This window comes from Asterias amurensis, chromosome 13, assembly GCF_032118995.1.
Source record: "Asterias amurensis chromosome 13, ASM3211899v1".
Classification (NCBI taxonomy): Eukaryota; Metazoa; Echinodermata; class Asteroidea; order Forcipulatida; family Asteriidae; genus Asterias; species Asterias amurensis.
Window position 1 is genome coordinate 12,674,119 of NC_092660.1, and position 17,291 is coordinate 12,691,409.

Here is a 17,291-nt window from a genome sequence, read left to right on the forward strand (position 1 = left end):
ACAGTGTTGTTGAACCACCAATTCTTTTCAGAACCGTCCCAACATTACCATGTTTAAGTCAAAGCCTCTTCAGATTCTTAATTTTCCTTTAAATGTTGCTTCAGGTGTTTCTTCCTTTGATGAAAAGATTCAATTTCAAGTACTAAGTGTTCTGAATGAAATAAATTGTTCTTGTTATGCAGTATCCTGTTTAGCTATTGTATATTTTCTCACTTGTCACGCGAGTCACAAACTTCTGTCACGCGAGTCACGTTGCATTTAACAAATTTTCAATTTTTTAAAAACTTTTTATTTTGTACTTTTTATTGTAAAGTATAGTGCTTCTCTTGTACTTAAAAAAAAAGTGATCCGGGACTAAAAAGTTTCTCTGAGTTCTCACGAATGGGCAACGGCATACAGGGATACAAGACCTTTCATTTTTTGGCAGTCACGCGAGTCACATTTTTGGAACACCTATAAAAACATGATACCTACACAATTTGTGTTCATTTTTTATTTTTTATTATAGGGCTCTTTACTAAGTTCATATAAATTGAGTTACATGAGAGCCACGTTTTATATTTTGGAGTATAGATCTTTCAAAAGTTGAAAAACCAGTGAGATTGTCACGCGAGTCACAATGGAATGGCTGTTATGGGATGTTAAAACAAGCTACGACTATTCCACTTAGATCAATTAGACCTTATGCATTGACTTCATCCAGCTTCTACTTTAAAGGAAAATCGATGATAAAACAATGGAAAAATGCAGTTAAGTACACATGGTGCTTAGGATGGGGCACTGAGCAACTTCATTTTTGACCTCTCCGTGAGGGTGCTCTGTTCAAGTGACGTCATGTGCATAAGGTCTATAATACAGGAATGAGATTCTGAAAAAATTAAAAAGACTGAATATTGTTCATAGCAGGAGGTGAATAACACACGCATGCTTCAAAAGTCAATTTTTAATTCTGAATTGAACACAAAAGGACAGATTTTCAAAGTTGGAAAGTCGGAATTCCGCCAAAAAGCAGAAGAATCTCATCCCTGAATAGTGAGTCATGCAGCTGCAGTATTTATCAAAATTTAAAAGGGAAAAACTTCACGTTTGTCCCCCAGATTTTTATGGCACACTGTGAAACCAAAAATGAGATCAGCTAAATTTGCATGCCTGTAGTTCGTAAGAAAAGCTCGTAAGATTCATTCGAAGGAGAAAACATACAATCATTGAAAACTGCAGATATCGTAAAATGGTAGCTTTTTTCATTACAGATAAGAAGCAATGCAAGATAAAAAGTAAAAGATTAAAAAACAGGATTAGCACACACAAGCCTGATGGTTTATGAGAAGAAAGCAAAGTTAGAATTTTCTACAACTACTGGATCCACTCTGTGTACAATGCTGCCCTCTACTGAGAAGGAAAGGACCAGTCCTAAACAAATTAAAGGCTCAGTGAACACATCTTCCCTGTTAGCTGGAAAAACGAAGAGCTTAAACCGAGTATGCTACTGGTGCTACTGGAGACCTGTGTAAAGTGAGCCCTCAACTGGTAGTGTACAGTGCGGATGGTCGAGTATTTGGAGAAGCATAATAATGTGCAGAGTGCAAACGGCTTTGTGACAAAAAATAGCCAAGGTTAGAAAAACTGGTTAGTAGCTAGTCTCCATTCATGTCTGACCTATTCAGACTGCCGAGTTAGTATCAGTATGGCAGGAGAAATATGCAGAGAAAACAACCTTGAAACAAGACTAGACTAGTTAGTATCAAACAAATAAATAGATAATCTTAATGACAAATACAATGTACATCAGGTGCAATACATATGCTGGTCTTGCAGTGATTGAGAACTATGATGAATTTATTTCTTCGGTGCTTTACATGCAGTGTGATTGTTCCCCTCACCCCTCTCTCAGTCACAATGCCCCACCCCTTATTCTTCTCCTAGATGGTTTCATCCAAACAATAAGGTGCAGAGTGTAAAATGAAATTATTGCATGCTGTGAGGTTTGTGTTTCAGGCAACACTCGCAAACCTTTAGTAGTATACATGTAGGTCGGTGGAGGCAAAGTCTGAAAACTGCATGTTGCAAATGCAGGCATGATATGCATCCGGGTGCAGTTTCATAGAGCTGCTAAAGCACAAAATGCTGCTTATATGCTTGACAAGGACAAATAAGCAGGGAACCAGTCACAGACTGCATACATAATATGGTATCTTGGCTGACAACCTCTTTCTGCTAAGCAAAATTGTTTTGCACTTTGCTGATTTTTATGGTTAAAAGCAGCACTGACTTGACAAGGAAACTGTTTGTCCACAGTCTGCCATTTTGGGAGTCAAATTCTATGCAAACCTCACCCAAAACAACGCAAGATTACAGTTTTGATTACGCCAGTTGAACTGCAACAAGAAGTTTTTGGGGGACTTTTCAGACTATCTAATAATATTATCTAACTGATGTGAAACCCATTGCATTGGCTGCTGTGGCGAGATCAAATACTAGAAATCATGCGCATGCCACGAATAACTAATAGCAAGTCTTCCTTTGACCTCAGGACCACAGTGAAGGCAATATATCGCGATATTCGATATAATCGCAATTAATGAAATTTGACATCATCAGTCTTAAAACTCCAAGTGAAAGTTGTAGAAGAGACAGTCCTAGTATAAGAGAGGTGTTCTAATGACCTATTATTCTGGTTTTACTCCAAATCTATGGGGTAACAGCTAGCAAATACACCGCGATATTTAATCGATATATCGATATATCGCAACTATCGCGATTATCGCGATTATATCGATATTTCGATTAAAACCAAATCCATCCAATATCGAAATCGTGTCCAAATTAATATCGCGATATTCGATAATATCGTGATATCGCCCAAGCTTAATGTGCACACGATAAAGAGACATGTGCTTGCAATAAAATCAGGTGAACAGCTAGCCGTGAGTGCAGGGTTTCGTGTCGCAGAAAAAAAAGCAGATGGCCCACTCAAGTCAAGCTGTGAGAGGAACGGATTACTAGCCACGCGAGGATGCTTCAAAATGATGAGGAAAAGTTGGAGCAGCCACACGCAAGTGTGAGGGAGAAAAAAACTAAAATAAATAAATAAAACCACATGAGAGTTTTGCCCCTAACTGTCTAGTCATGTTGTGTGCACACTGACTCACCGCCTACTGTCATCGAACCTGTACATTTTATCATGTTCTGCATACAACTGTTGAATCATCTGCATGGCCGAGACCAGAGGAAAGAGGGAGGTGGGAAGGGGGTAGGTAGGGGAGGGGAAGGTAAATACGCTATTAACGAAACTAAAGCACAGCATGCAGACTCTTTATACTAATACAAATGTACACACACGTATAATTTCAGGGCCCGATTTCATAGAGCTGCTTAAAGCAGACAATAGTGCTTACAGTTTGGTGGTTTTCTGCTTAGCAAAAATAAGCAGGTCACCATTCACAAATAGTACATGTGATATGTAATTTGGCCAGTTATCTTATTTTGGTAAGCACAGTTGTTTGGTGCTAAATAGTTACTTTTTGTGCTCCACAAGAGTGTCATACACTTTGTGAAAATTGCTTGGCATGATAGTTTGTATGCATATTTTGAAACTGCATTGGGGCGAGGTTCATAAAAGCCGAAAACAAAACTCCAAAGCACAGACAAATCTTGCTTAGCAGAAACAGGTTACAACAGGTTTTCTGCAAACATTTTTGCTCATCAGCTCAATTTGCTAAACACCATTTTCTGGTTAACAACTTTATGAAATTGGGCCCAACTCTTTGAGAATCAAACAATAGTCTGTTGGCTTTAATAAGGAACTAAGGAACAAAGTATCAACTAATTTTACGCCCTCAAAGGTTGAAATTGGAAGTCTTTGACAAGTACTTGTTGCAAATAGGTTGACGCGATATAATTCCAGCTTTTAATATGATTTTAAATCAACTTTGATCCAAACAAAACATTTATAGGAAAAAAAACAAGCAAGAAACTCAACAAATGGGAACTTGTTCAAAGTCTAATGTGTTAATTCAACATCATGAACTAATGGAATTAATAAATAGAAAATAACACTGAACTGATCACAGCGAACAAGTTAAATGACATTCATTTTAATTTTCACAAAAACACACAAAACTTTTGTTTTTACCTGAGTTTACGAAAAACTTGTTTTTATAACATTTTATTGGTTAGCGACTAATTTAAAAACTAGAAAATTTTGGAACCACAAACAATTAACAAGCCAGACCTTAGTAACGACACAACAACAAAAGGTCACTACATCATGGGGATCACAGGGTCACAAGGTCATAGGGTCACACTTACTGGTGTAGTTCGTGGGTGGTATTTCAGTGAAGTTGGCAACGAGTAGTCACCCGTGTTATGCCCTGTGGTATACTCTTTGTTAATCCTAGTCGTGCTATACGGTGGAAGTGGGGAGGAGAAAAAAGGAAACTAGACCTGTGTTATAAGGTTAACATGCAGTTAGGGATCTTGTGTTAACGAGAGTCTCCTTCCATCTCATGAAAGTGAGACGTCAGATGGAGTCGATTCCGTAAAAAAATAAAAGAACATGCTTTCCAAATTGCAAAGACACTAAGACACAGTATAAAACATTGAGAACCCCTGGAAAATAGTCAAACTAGTTGGGTATAATAACATACTTTTAGGTGAGATCAAGAGATAAAACCTTAGTGTAACACTACCGTACCAATGTCATACGTACCCACTCCAGAGGCCCCCCCCCCCCACCCTCCCTTACAGAAAACACAAAACATACTTTCCAAATTGCAAAGACACTAAGACACAGTATAAAACATTGAGAACCCCTGGAAAATAATCAAACTGTTTGGGTAGAAAAAATACTTTTGACTGAGATCGAGAGATAAAAACTTATTCTAAATTACCACACAAAAAACCCACTCCAGTGCCCCACCCCCGATACCCACCCTTCCTTACCGAAAGCACACAACATGGAGACCATTTAGTGTATAACAGGGACTGGTAAATAACAAGTGAGCAGGGGAGATACAATGTAGTACCCCTACAATGTAGTACAGCCCTACCCCAAGCCTGTTTTTTTTCAAAAAGTAAACACCACCAACAGACAAAAGCAGTACAATAATGAAATTGGATCGGCAGTAAAAAATGAACCTGGCATATCTACACATCATCATCTCTAAACAGTATGTCAAGATTGTTAAAAAATCAACAAAGCTCAACATGTTTTAGTCAATCTCAAAATGCAGTCAATGGTCATGCTCAAGTTAGAGAGGGAAATCCATTCCATATAACTAATGACACGTACCGATCGAGTCTTGGCGGGATCATTTGACATGTTTGAAATAGAAGAAACTGTGGAAGGAAATGTTAAGTTACCAGACGTTTGAATAAACCATCTTGGATTTTCTCGTGCAGTCTAGTCTCTTGACTCGCATCCTGAAACTAAGGCGGTATCGAAATTGGTGGCTACTGCTACGACTGGATCATCACCTCATTATGCGTTGAAGTATAAGAGGTCCTTAGCGACACCCTTATACACAGTCATAGTCGTAGCATTACATATACATACTCAAGAAAAGGAAGGAACCCAGTTTCCTTTTCCCTTTTAAGCTCAGATCAAAAAGAGATTGAAGTCAACTTCTTCAAGTCCGAAACCTTGTGAGGATAAATTGTGCAACCAAAGCCCAAATCACCTTCACCTCAAAGCAAGCAAACACACAGGATTTGTTTTGGTTTTTTTAAATTGCGAAAAAAGCACCTTGAAGAAGCAGGAACCAAGAATTTGAGAAGGAAGTATTGAGGCTTTAATGGATAAGAGCTGCATTTCTGATCCAGTCTTTGTCAAGTCATACTTGAAGCAAAATTCTATCTTTCTACATTAGGCATGTAACTTCATAAAATGGTTTAGGCTTGGCAAAAGCCATCCATGAGAGACTTTTGGACGGTCCTTTTTAACAGTTTAGCACCAGTAGTGCGCAGGCTCAGACCTTCCCACACAATACTAAGCATGTGCGCATACGCTCAGAGTCGCTAAAAAGGACCAGTATGTCTGCTGCCGCCAGCGTCTCAAAAGTCTCCCATTGATGCTTTGTCAAGACTATCTGAATGAAAAGATCATTATTTGCCAGCACTTTAACCTTAAAAGTTATCCAGTCTCAAAACCTTTAGTCTGGTATCAGGGTTTGATTTTACCTTTTGAGGGGTGAGCTGGTAGCAGCGGAATGTCTCGTGCTTCGTCTTGGTGCTGCACTATGGCTAGCGGCTGATGCTACCTTGCTGCTCTTCAATGGGGAGCTTGCTACTGGACTTGAGGTTGAAGACGTGATCCTGAATGGTTAAAGAATGATAAATTTAGTGGACCTCAATTTACATTCCTACATACAACATAATTTTATACACCGCCATTCCATAAAGATCTGCACTGCAGTTTGTGATGATACAATATGAGCAAGAGCAATACAGATCAACAAACTGAAAACAATCAATATGGGAAAAGTTATGTTTTTCTTAAAAACATTCAGCGATTTTGCAGTAACGGAGTGTAGGTTGGAGATTGTGGCATAGTGTTGGTGCAACAAAGTAGAATGATCTGTCACAACAAGATTTGCTGCGAGAAAATTATCTGATATATTCACAAATGAAAAACAAGTTTTAATAATCAGGGATGAGATTCTTCCGCCTTTTGGCGGAATTCCGACTTTCCGACCTTGAAAAACTGTCTTCTTTTTTTTCAGTTCCAACTTTCTAAAAATCTCTGACTTTGGCAAACTGAGTTCTGAACCCTTTCACTTTCCAACATTTAAATTGACAATAAAAAAATAACAAACATGATAAATACATGTGTTATAGCAAATATAAATTGCTTGTTTCACATTACATTCTAAATTTGAATAACTATTTACAGGTTATACAATAAATCATTATTAATCAATACTTGATGAACAACTCTGCATAATAATAACACATATTTATTGGTATAAGAATCATTTACTGGTGGGTTTTGTATATCTATCAAATACTATCATCAAGCCAACATCTTAGCTCTCCTCGTAACATTACAAGTTTGTATAAAGACAAGAAGGCTATGTTGATATTGAGTGGTTATGGCTGTTGGATTCTCCACTTAAGTTGAGCAGATATGGCTAAGCGAAGAATGCTTAGTAGCGTGGAGTACGTACACGGAATTATTTGATGTAAGCGCAGAATTTCCAGCTTCTGTAAGCGCTGTAAGCAAAGCCATGAAATTGGGTCCTGGTCTATTGGGGGAGTGAGGTTACCTGTAATCAAGTGGTGGGCTTGGTTAGAATGTACATGTATGTACTTGACTCCTATCATAAGTGAACATTGATTTTGGAGAAATGAAACAACAAACTACATCTTACTTTTTGCCCGTTGCTTTTGTCCTGTAGCGTGAATCCACAAAGGTTGATATGAACCGGGTAAAGGAATAAGAAATACATTAGCTGTGTATGGAAACAACGATCAGGAACAGATCATGCCAACACACAAGACTCAAAGTTTGTTTTCACACAGATGTTGCAATCAGCATTCAAACAGCACAGGTCCAAGACACAATGAAATACACGCAGCAAGCAGAGTATCACTTCAAAACTTTCCTGGAATTCTTGCATGGGCCTTTTTGACATACATGTACATTTCACCCACTGCAGAGTGCACTGAAAACATGGAGGTTTGAGTTGCTTTTCTTTCAAACAGAAGTGCCCTCTATCAAAAGAAAAATGCTATACAAAGATACATATAACCAGTGTAAGAGTCATTGCTAAAAAAAGGTCTGAATCTAGGCTCCAACATTTGTTGAAATGATGGCATTTCCACCTTTTGTAAACCCCTGCAGTTATAGATTGCAAGGGGCCTCAGCGAACAGTATCATCAGTGGTACATTAGGTGAGCAAACAGCATGATTTCTCCATACATGTTTGTGGACAAAATAACGGCAATTTTGTCACCAGGCAGACATCAAAAGGGTACAAATTCAGATAAAAGTCTGAAAATCTTAGCTCAATTTATGTGCTTTTGTTAAAATCTTCTAAAAACAGTTAAACAATACTTGCGGGCTGCTATTTTTTTTTTTTTTTTGCTGTTTCACAAATATTTTAGTCAATCTCTCAGGATCATTTTGATCACTCTTGAAAGAGCTGGTTGGGATTTTTCTCTCAATGTTTTGACTCATGTTCCTTGGAACGTCCTTAGCTCTATGACATGACATATCAGGGAAGGCACAATGACTTGAATCCAAACTATTAAATGTACCCAAAAATCAAGCATTTGCCAGCAGTTCTAGGCTGGCCCTAAACACAGGTATTAGAAAAAACAACCACCCAATACAAACTGCCACTGCAATTACATGTGAATAGAACTGACGATGGATGCAACAAAAACAACAAAGCCACGCTACAAAGTCAAGCCTTGCGTCAAATAAAATCCCATGCAATCGACACTAACACAGATTCATGCACAAAAGAAATCACACCAACCATTCCAACTAAACAATTATAAAAAAATAAATTTCTTTCATTCCACATCTTTTCAGACTACAGGCCTGATACTTGGTTCTTGCAAGGGCAACGCAGCTCTTCCTTGTAAAGGGCGCCTCTATGAGGACAATCTCAATTGCAAGGGGCACCAAGGCAATGACCAGGGGCATGGAGGCAGTTGGCTGTTGATTTGTGAAGTATCAGGCCTGAGAACTGATGCTTTTTGATTTTTCGAAGGCTTGAAGTCTTTTAATATTTTTGTAGGCATCTGAAAGCACACAAAATTGTGCACTGAGGGTGTTTTTTCTTTCATTATTCTCTTGCAACTTTGATGACCAGCAATTGAGTCCAAATGTCGTGGTTTGTAATTTATGCATATGTTGGGATACACCAAGTAAGAATACTGGTATCTGACAATTACCAAAAGTGTCCAGTGCCTTTTAGGGTAACATTCATTCGGAATTCATACAGCATTTGTAAAAAAAAAAAAATAGACAACAAGTCACAATTCCACAGCTCAAGAAATACCAAATTACCTCAAGAAATTACGAAGAGCTTGATTGCTAAAGAAACAGAAAACGGGAGTGAAGTTTTATTAACATGTTCCTGCAATGTGACATTACATTCCTGGATAGCTAATACAAGTCAACTATTTACATAAGACTTCAAAAGATAAAAGGGAGTATAAACTAACAAGAGGGATGTTTATTTACAAAATGCTCTACTACCACCCCTGGGCTCAAATTTCACACTGGACTACAGTAATATCACGATAGAAAAAGTCATGCGGTCTTAAAGGAACACGTTGCCTTGGATCGGTCGAGTTGGTCTTTGAGCAGGCGTTTGTAACCGTTTGTTATAAAATGCTTATATGGTTAGAAAGATATTTTAAAAGTGGAATACAATGATTCACACACATTTGCCTCAAAATTGCGTGGTTTTCCTTTTACTTTGCGAACTAACACGAAAAATTTGACTCCCATAAATGGCCGGTTTGTTGACAAGGTAAAAAGGAAAATCACGCAATTTTGAGTAATACTTGTGCGGACCAATATATTCTACTTTTAAAATATCTTTTTAATCATAATAACTTTATAACAAACGTAGGCAACGTGTTCCTTTAAGTTTGTCAATTGGATAATATTACCTCACAGTATCTTGTACAAAAACAAATTATGTTGCAATGTCAACTTCTGATAACATACATTTAAATTATGTGTGAGTAATGAAGTTTACTTTAACACCCATAAAGACAAATGAGTAAACTCTTCTCTTACATGCTTTCAGTGCTTGTTCAATTAAAAACAATTAAATGCGTGTTAAAATGTATGAGGAAATGTTTTCTAATTTTTATTCGGGTCATGTGAAAAACGTTCTGCAGCCGATTTCACGAAACGAGTTAGGGCGAGTAACCCGTCCTAACTTAGGATTGGTTCAATGCGTCCCAAGGTCTTTAGATACGGATTTTAACTCATCCCAAGTCCTAAGATTAATCCTAAATTAGGAAGAGTTTGGTGAAATCGACGGCTGGTCCAGTAAACATTTTGAGCTATAAGCCTTGGGGTTTTTCCCCCAAAGTGAGCCCTGCACCATCAATGATTTCATAAATTTATCTTAGAAAAATGAAAAGATATTGCACAATCTCACTAATGCCTACAACTACTTTCACCTTAGTTTAAAAATACATTCACCTTAGTTTCAAAATACATTCACATCAGGTGTAAATTTGAAAGTGTAAAAGCGATAAACCTGAAAACAAAAAGGCAGAATCGACAGGATCACTAGATCCCAAAAAAATTAGTTTAGGTTTAAGGATCAAGAGGCAATCGTCTTGAAACATTGTCTTACCTGTGAGGCTGCGTCGTCGATCTTGTATGAATCTTAGCATCATCCATCCTGGAATAAAAACAACAGATTTCAACACTTAGCACACGTTGGCAAGAACAAAATGCCTGAATCTTAAATTTTACATCTGCGTTTTTCCAAATCAAGGTACTTAAATTAAAGAAAAGTTTTATTTTTTAGTGTTCCCTTGCATTACAACAAAAAGAGTTTTCCCAAAATGTATAGTACAAGACGCTGACTTTAAGCCACCCCCCTTCCCCCTAAAAACTGAGGGGAATTACAATGAAAATTAGTTGCTCACAAACTCATACCTCAAAACTTGTATTAAGTCTTAACATCAAAGAAGTGGTGTTATCCAGATCAAAGCAGGGCCCAATTTCGTGGCTCGGCTTACCTGCTTACCGTTGAATTCTGCGCTTACAGTGCAACCCCAGAATTTCTGTACTAGCTGTGTGAGCAAAGAATGCCTAGTGTTGTGAAATATGCTGAATCTTTGCTAGCGGTAAGCAGAGCCATAAAATTGGGTCCTGGCCTGTAGCTGTAAATGGAATTATGAACTCTCACCCACTTCATAAAAGTTCATTAACCTACAGCAACAAGTTCGCTTTGATCATTTTTTTTTTTTTTTTTAATGTTTACATATCCTGTTCGATCATACCCTGGATCCAACCCGCATGCCCTCAATGGAATCCCAACATACTTCAACGCTCCTGTTGTAGCAGACCGGACTTTTCTGGACACTTTCAGCTGTCGCAGTTTGTCTCCTTGTGTCAGCGCACCGGAGGTGTGCGTCTTGGATCGCAGTGAGTAACTCTCATCATTTCGCTCCTTTAAATACAACAAATATTTTAATGTTAAATAATAATCGTCAGTAAAAAAAATTTTTAAACAACACTTATGCTATTAATTTTGGTTTTTACCCAAATACACCTATGTGTGTTAGCAACGTCTACTCAGTACTTACCAGAGTTCTGTGAAAAAATCACAGGCATATTACTTGGGTGGGATTCGAACCCACGACCTTTTCACAGAACTCGGGTAAGTACTGAGTATGCAGTGCTAACACACGGTGTATATGGGTAAAAACCAAAATTAATATTCTTTATGCCCAATGCAAATTTAACATCTATTAAACACTTATGCTATTAATTGGCTGGCTTACAGTACATCTGTTCCTGACAATCAAATAATCATTATCTTTGTGACTTTAAGACATAAAATAAGGCCTTCGCACCAGGGCCTAATTTCATAAAGCATGTAAGCACAAAAACTTGCTAAGCACAACCAAATCTTGCTTAGAAAAAAAACCAGCCAGAATACCACACAGTTACCATTGCTGTGACTGGAAGCACATTTATTCTTGACTAGCAAATAAATTTGCACAGCAGAATTTTCTGCTCAACAGCTTCATGACATTTTTTTCACAGCTTCATGTATAGTTACTAGCTTAAACCTAAATGTAATTGCTTGTATCTGGTCCCCTGCCAATTTGTGCTAAGCAGTAACTTCTGCTAAACAGTTTTCTGAATGCATACCTCATATGGGTGGTCGTTGTCTGTGATGGATATGTCATCCACAGCCCTGAGGATGTGTGAGACGCCTTGCTTGTAGTTCATCTGACCCTTCCTGGTCTTGGATCGGGATATATCTCCTTGAACCCACATACTGGCTTGCTTCCTGGAAAGGAGGGAAACAACAAATGTAAACATAGCGGACGATGATGGTACACTGCAGTAAACATTATTTAGCAGTGTTGTTGACTTTAGTCAGAGACTTTGACTTGGATCAGACGATATAATATGAACCCCAAAATTACGTCAGTCGAATTGGGTCAATATGCATTTAAGAAAAATTAAAAAGAATAGCAGCAGAACTTTAGGTTTTCAATACATGTACATGTACCTCTAGTTATAGGAGACAGGAATATTGGCTACTCTTTATAATATTTGGTCCATTGGAAAAAAAGTAGGAATATTTTATTGAGTACAAGGGCTGACCTACATGTACACATAGTGTGGTTTAAAGAGGCATTTCAGGCTATTTAATCACAATAATTTCTCAGATTCTACCCAATCAAAAATCAAGCTACATGTAAAATAGGAATAATAGCATGCCTGATGATAGCGAAAGGTATTTTTTAAGCACTTTGAAACTCATCCAAACACCCTTCGCTATCCCTGCTACTATTCATACCCTTCGCTATCACTGCTCCTATTAAATGGACCTTAAGCACGCTTGCATCACTCTCAACTCCTTGGTAGTATGCAGCAGCGGCAGCCAAAGAGGCCAACAGGTTGTTAACCATTCACATCAGCAACCTCTCCCCTCCTAGGCACCAGGTACCCATTTACTTCCGGGCGATGAGACACAAAAACATGTCTAAAAATGTCTTGCTCAGGGACACACATGACATAACCGGGAACCTGGCCAACACTCCGACAACCCCCCCCCCCTTTCAGTCCGATGAGCTAGACAGAACACACCTACAATGAAGGATCAACCCTGCACAACACTCAACTCAACAAAGGTTTACTAATCCTAAGCCTTGTACCAAAAGGAAATACCCCCTAATCAGAAACATCATGTGTATTACTCACTCCTCCATGAAATGTTGCTGGGGTCCGATGACAGATCCTGGTCTGGTTATCCGTAACCAGGCTATACACTCAGCTGCTGTCATACGATAGTGCTTCATCATGTAACATCCTATTAGGGTACCTGTCCTTCCAAGGCCAGCTGGGGGGGGGGGGAGGGTGGATGGAAAAATAAGGGATTAAGTCAAAATCGTAGCAGTGTCAACATTTCAATAACAGTATTTCCGTTCGTCAAAACTTGTATGAGACTATGTACAAACAGCAACGTTGGAGGCAAATTAGCATCCCCGTAAAGGCACTGCCGTCGATTTCACCAAACTCAACCTAACTTAGGATTAATCTTAGCACTTAGGACGAGTTAAGTTCCCTATCCGAAGACGTTAGGATGCATCGAACCCATCCTGAGTTAGGAAAGGTTACTTGTCCTAACTCGAGACAGGATTAATCATAGAGTTTCGTGAAGTCGGCGGCTGGACACTTTTGGTAGTTGCTAAAGACCAGGACTTATTTGGTTTATGATAATGTACATGTACGCATAAAATAACAAATCTGTGAAAATCAACCCAAAGGGTCCAAATGTCAACAGTTGTATTTTCATTAATAAAGCTGTTTTAAAAAGCAAAAAATTCTGCTTAGCACATTTCTTGGCTAATCAAGAAATGACCAGGGTAAACAATACAATACAATACAATACAATGGGTTTTTTATATAGCGCCATTTCATTTAGACCACAGCGCTTTAAACAAGTTTTAATTAATTTTAATAACGAGACAACAAACTGAGAAATAAAATAAAACAAATTTTATTTGTAATCGTTTTTTACCTTTACAATGTACAGCAAGACCACCCTCAGCATTCTCCGCTATCGTGAGGAACTGCTGAACGATTGCGTCACTGGGTGTGCTGCCGTCAATAAAGAACAGATCGTAGTGATCGAATCCAGCATCTGTGAATCGCCTGGCATCGTAGATCTTCTTGTTGAGCCGGACTATCGTCGTGATGTTGTTCTTCCGGAAGTACGGGAAGTACGCCTCGGGGGCATGTAATGGATATCCTGGTTGGTAAAGAAAAATTAGACAAAATAAAATAATTAAAAAATATTAATTTAACCTTGCCCTTGACAACTACTACAGGTCACGTGACTGCTGATGGAACTAATGAACTTGGCCCTAATGAACCTTAGTCATAAAGCTGTCAAGCAGACAATTCTGTTTAGCAAATTGATTGGCTAAGCAAGAATTCAGTGGGGTACCAGTTGCAGCAACAGTTAACTGTATGGTATTCTGGCTGGAGTTTTTTGTGCTAAGCAAGTTGTTGTGCTTACAGCATAGAAATTTGCTTCTAAAGCAGTATTTTCCTGGCCCATCACCTCAAATTATCTCATTTTGAATAAAAAATAATTACCATTTTCTATCTTGCTCTTGGGATGAGGCCCGCTAAAGGCAAGGAACTTTCCAGGTAGGATCCAGTTGAAGTCACCGTTTTCCACTCTCTGTTAAACAATTTAAAAGTTGTTAATACCAGAAAAAAATTGGGGCAAGTATTCTCACTTGGTGTATCCCAAAATGCATAAAATAACAAATCTGTGAAAATTGGGACTCAATTGGTAATCACAATGGTTTATACTATCATCATCTCTCCATTGCCTGTTACCAAGTTTTTTATGCTAACTATTATTTTGAGTAATTACCACTAGTGTCCAGGGCCTTTAATTTAATTGAACATGTCATTTAGCAATAATACAATACCTGCATACAGTTGTGATTTTATTTTTTTAATATTTCCAGGAATGAAAGTTTGTTATTGCAAAAAAAAAAAGGAAATAGCCAAACCACACTTAACCTTGCACAGTTGCATGCCTGTGTTTATATGATGTTATCATAACAAATTGCAAGATTCTGTACCATTATTTCTCTACAATTGTCTACTACGAAACAAATAAAGTCCCTGACAGGTTGGTTCTGAAAAACAGTAACCATGGCGTTGTTCTGCATGTAGTTATTTCACTTGTTTAAAGGGAAGGTACACGTTTGGAAATTGTCAAAGACCAGTCTTCTCACTTGGTGTATCCCATCATATATGCATAAAATAACAAGCCTGTAAAAATTTGGGCTCAATCTGTCATCGAAGTTGCGAGAAAATGACAACACCCTTGTTGGAAGAATTTGTGTGCTTTCAGATAAGAATAAAAGACTTCTAGCTAGAAGTCTTTTATTATTTTAGTGAGAAATTACCTCTTTCTCAAAAACTACATTACTTCAGAGGGAGCCGTTTCCCACAATGTTTTTATACTATCAAGAGCTCTCCAATGCTCGTTACCAAGTCAGTTTTTAAGTTAATATTTGTTTTGAGTAATTACCAAATGTGTACCTTCCCTTAAGGTTTAAGTTTGGTAACCACTCTTAAAATTAATGTTTTGGTTAGTATAAGTCTACAGCTGCAGCTAGAGCACTTTGAGAAACTCTTCATTTCGAAGTAATGTAAACAGATTTAATATGAGAGCAGTAACCCTTCTCATCTTAGATTGTGGATTGGAATTATTCTTCCTGAGTGGACATATTTGCTCCAGATTTTCAGAGATTTTTTTAAAAAAATGCGACCACCTTTTGACATGAAATTTTTAAAGGTTTGTTTTATTGTATACTTATGTACATTGATACAGGATAAAAACAAACAAACGTTTCCGGAAAAACCACAGGTACACTTTGCCTTTGAATGAAATGAAAGACACTGATCGCTGGAATTAACTATTTTCAGCATACCTCATAGTGCTCGTACTCTTCCACGTCGAAGGTTTCAAAGTTGAGGAAGTTGTGAATTATTGCTTTATCTGTGGCTTTCAGGCAGTCCAGGAGAGTAAGGTTGTACGTGCAAGCACCGTATGAAGCATCCCTGAAGAAAAATGAAACAAAACAATATAAATTTAATTACACTTGTTACACCTTGCAAAATGGGCTCAAATAGCTGGTATACCTGCAGACTTGAAACTTGTACAGGGCATGTCAGAGTTTCTTTCGTAAAGGGCACCTCTTATATATGAGGAAATGTAAATTTCTACTGGGACATTTGAAGGGGCATCAAGGCACTGTCAATGGGGCATGGAGGTGATTGCCTTCATTGCCTGGTGAATATCAGCCTGCACATGTTTGTTAAAAAATACATCAAGCTGTAGAAAAACTCTATAGGCCCTGCCGTCGATTTCACAAAGAGTTAGGACTCGTCTTATCTCGAGTTAGGACAAGTAACTCTTCCTAACTTGGGATTAATCTTAATGTCTGCATGCTACAGTGCAGGGTTGGGACTCGTCTTAAGTCCTAAGATTAGTCTTAAGTTAGGAAGAGTTTTGTGAAATCAATGGCAGTCACACTACAGAAAACCTTTTTCTGACTACATGATCAGTGTAAAAGGGCCTGGGCTCGATTTCACAAAGCAATAAAATCCATCGTAAGACAAATTTTCAGTATCACCATGGTGATTTGTATTGTGACATCACACTTTACTAAGCAACTACGACTGATTTGCAGATACGATCAATTTTAGCTCTCTTTGTGAAATCGGCCCCTGATCCATGTTGAAAACTAACCCTGTTCGGGAGGTGGAATGAGAATTCTTGATCCATGTCAAAAATCCCAACACGTGTCGAAAGGAATAGTGTCAAAACACCTGGGTGAGATTTCATATCGTGTTGAGTGTGCGTAGTGCCATACGCCCACTGTAGTATGGGAGCTATCTGCTTCGACCCTTGTATGTAGAACCAGGGCAGTGTGAAAAGGCTGAGCGGATTTGATCTGTGTTGACATTTTACACAAGTCAACACGGAGTTGACCACGGCGGTAAATTCAACACATGTCAGATGTGGAAGTGTATGAGAAGGTCTCAAAGATTATAGATTTTAAGTTACAAATTTGTCGTATAAATTTTAAGCACTAGGTCATTCAGTATTTATGTCAATGGATCTTATATTAATCAAGTCATTGTCACATGTAAACACAAAGCATAGCCTAGTATCGAGGGTAAAAACTGTACAAAAGGTCTGATATTTCACGGAGGCAACCAAAGGCGAAAATGCTCCAGTAGTTATTTATGATTTCCTCACAGTACTGTATGTACATGTAGGGTGCCCTTTACCAAGGAGAAAATGCCTTGGTACACTCTGCCCTTACCCTTTAAAAAACAAAGCATACAGGCCGTGTACATGTACAGTGGTTCTTTACATCATCATGCAAAGTTTTCTGAATAAGAAACTATAGATTGTAAAACAGGTATTTTCTGTCATTCACCTAGCCTGTCCAAATGATCATATCATTTATCATTAAGTTTCCGCCACCGTGATTTGTGTACAGATGCTTAGTGTAGGAACAGTACAGATATA

At 38.1% G+C, this 17,291-nt stretch overlaps 1 protein-coding gene across 9 annotated transcripts in view; it reads right to left on the reverse strand.

Annotated features, from left to right (window-relative positions):
- LOC139945985 (dual specificity protein phosphatase CDC14A-like) overlaps nt 1-17,291 on the reverse strand; it is a 34,531-nt gene that overhangs the window by 2,942 nt on the left and 14,298 nt on the right. For 3 of the 9 annotated variants that reach the window (XM_071943554.1, XM_071943553.1, XM_071943551.1), the window contains 11 exons: nt 15,682-15,811; nt 14,324-14,411; nt 13,743-13,973; nt 12,923-13,061; nt 11,861-12,002; nt 10,984-11,153; nt 10,329-10,376; nt 7,368-7,388; nt 6,178-6,312; nt 4,309-4,402; nt 3,150-3,208 (listed from right to left, as the gene is read on the reverse strand). In XM_071943554.1, coding sequence (XP_071799655.1) covers nt 3,150-3,208; nt 4,309-4,402; nt 6,178-6,312; nt 7,368-7,388; nt 10,329-10,376; nt 10,984-11,153; nt 11,861-12,002; nt 12,923-13,061; nt 13,743-13,973; nt 14,324-14,411; nt 15,682-15,811 — 1,257 coding nt within the window. The remainder of the gene's footprint in view (nt 1-3,149; nt 3,209-4,308; nt 4,403-6,177; nt 6,313-7,367; nt 7,389-10,328; nt 10,377-10,983; nt 11,154-11,860; nt 12,003-12,922; nt 13,062-13,742; nt 13,974-14,323; nt 14,412-15,681; nt 15,812-17,291) is intronic. The other 6 variants (XM_071943556.1, XR_011787193.1, XM_071943558.1 and 3 more) reach the window with 6 other exon arrangements.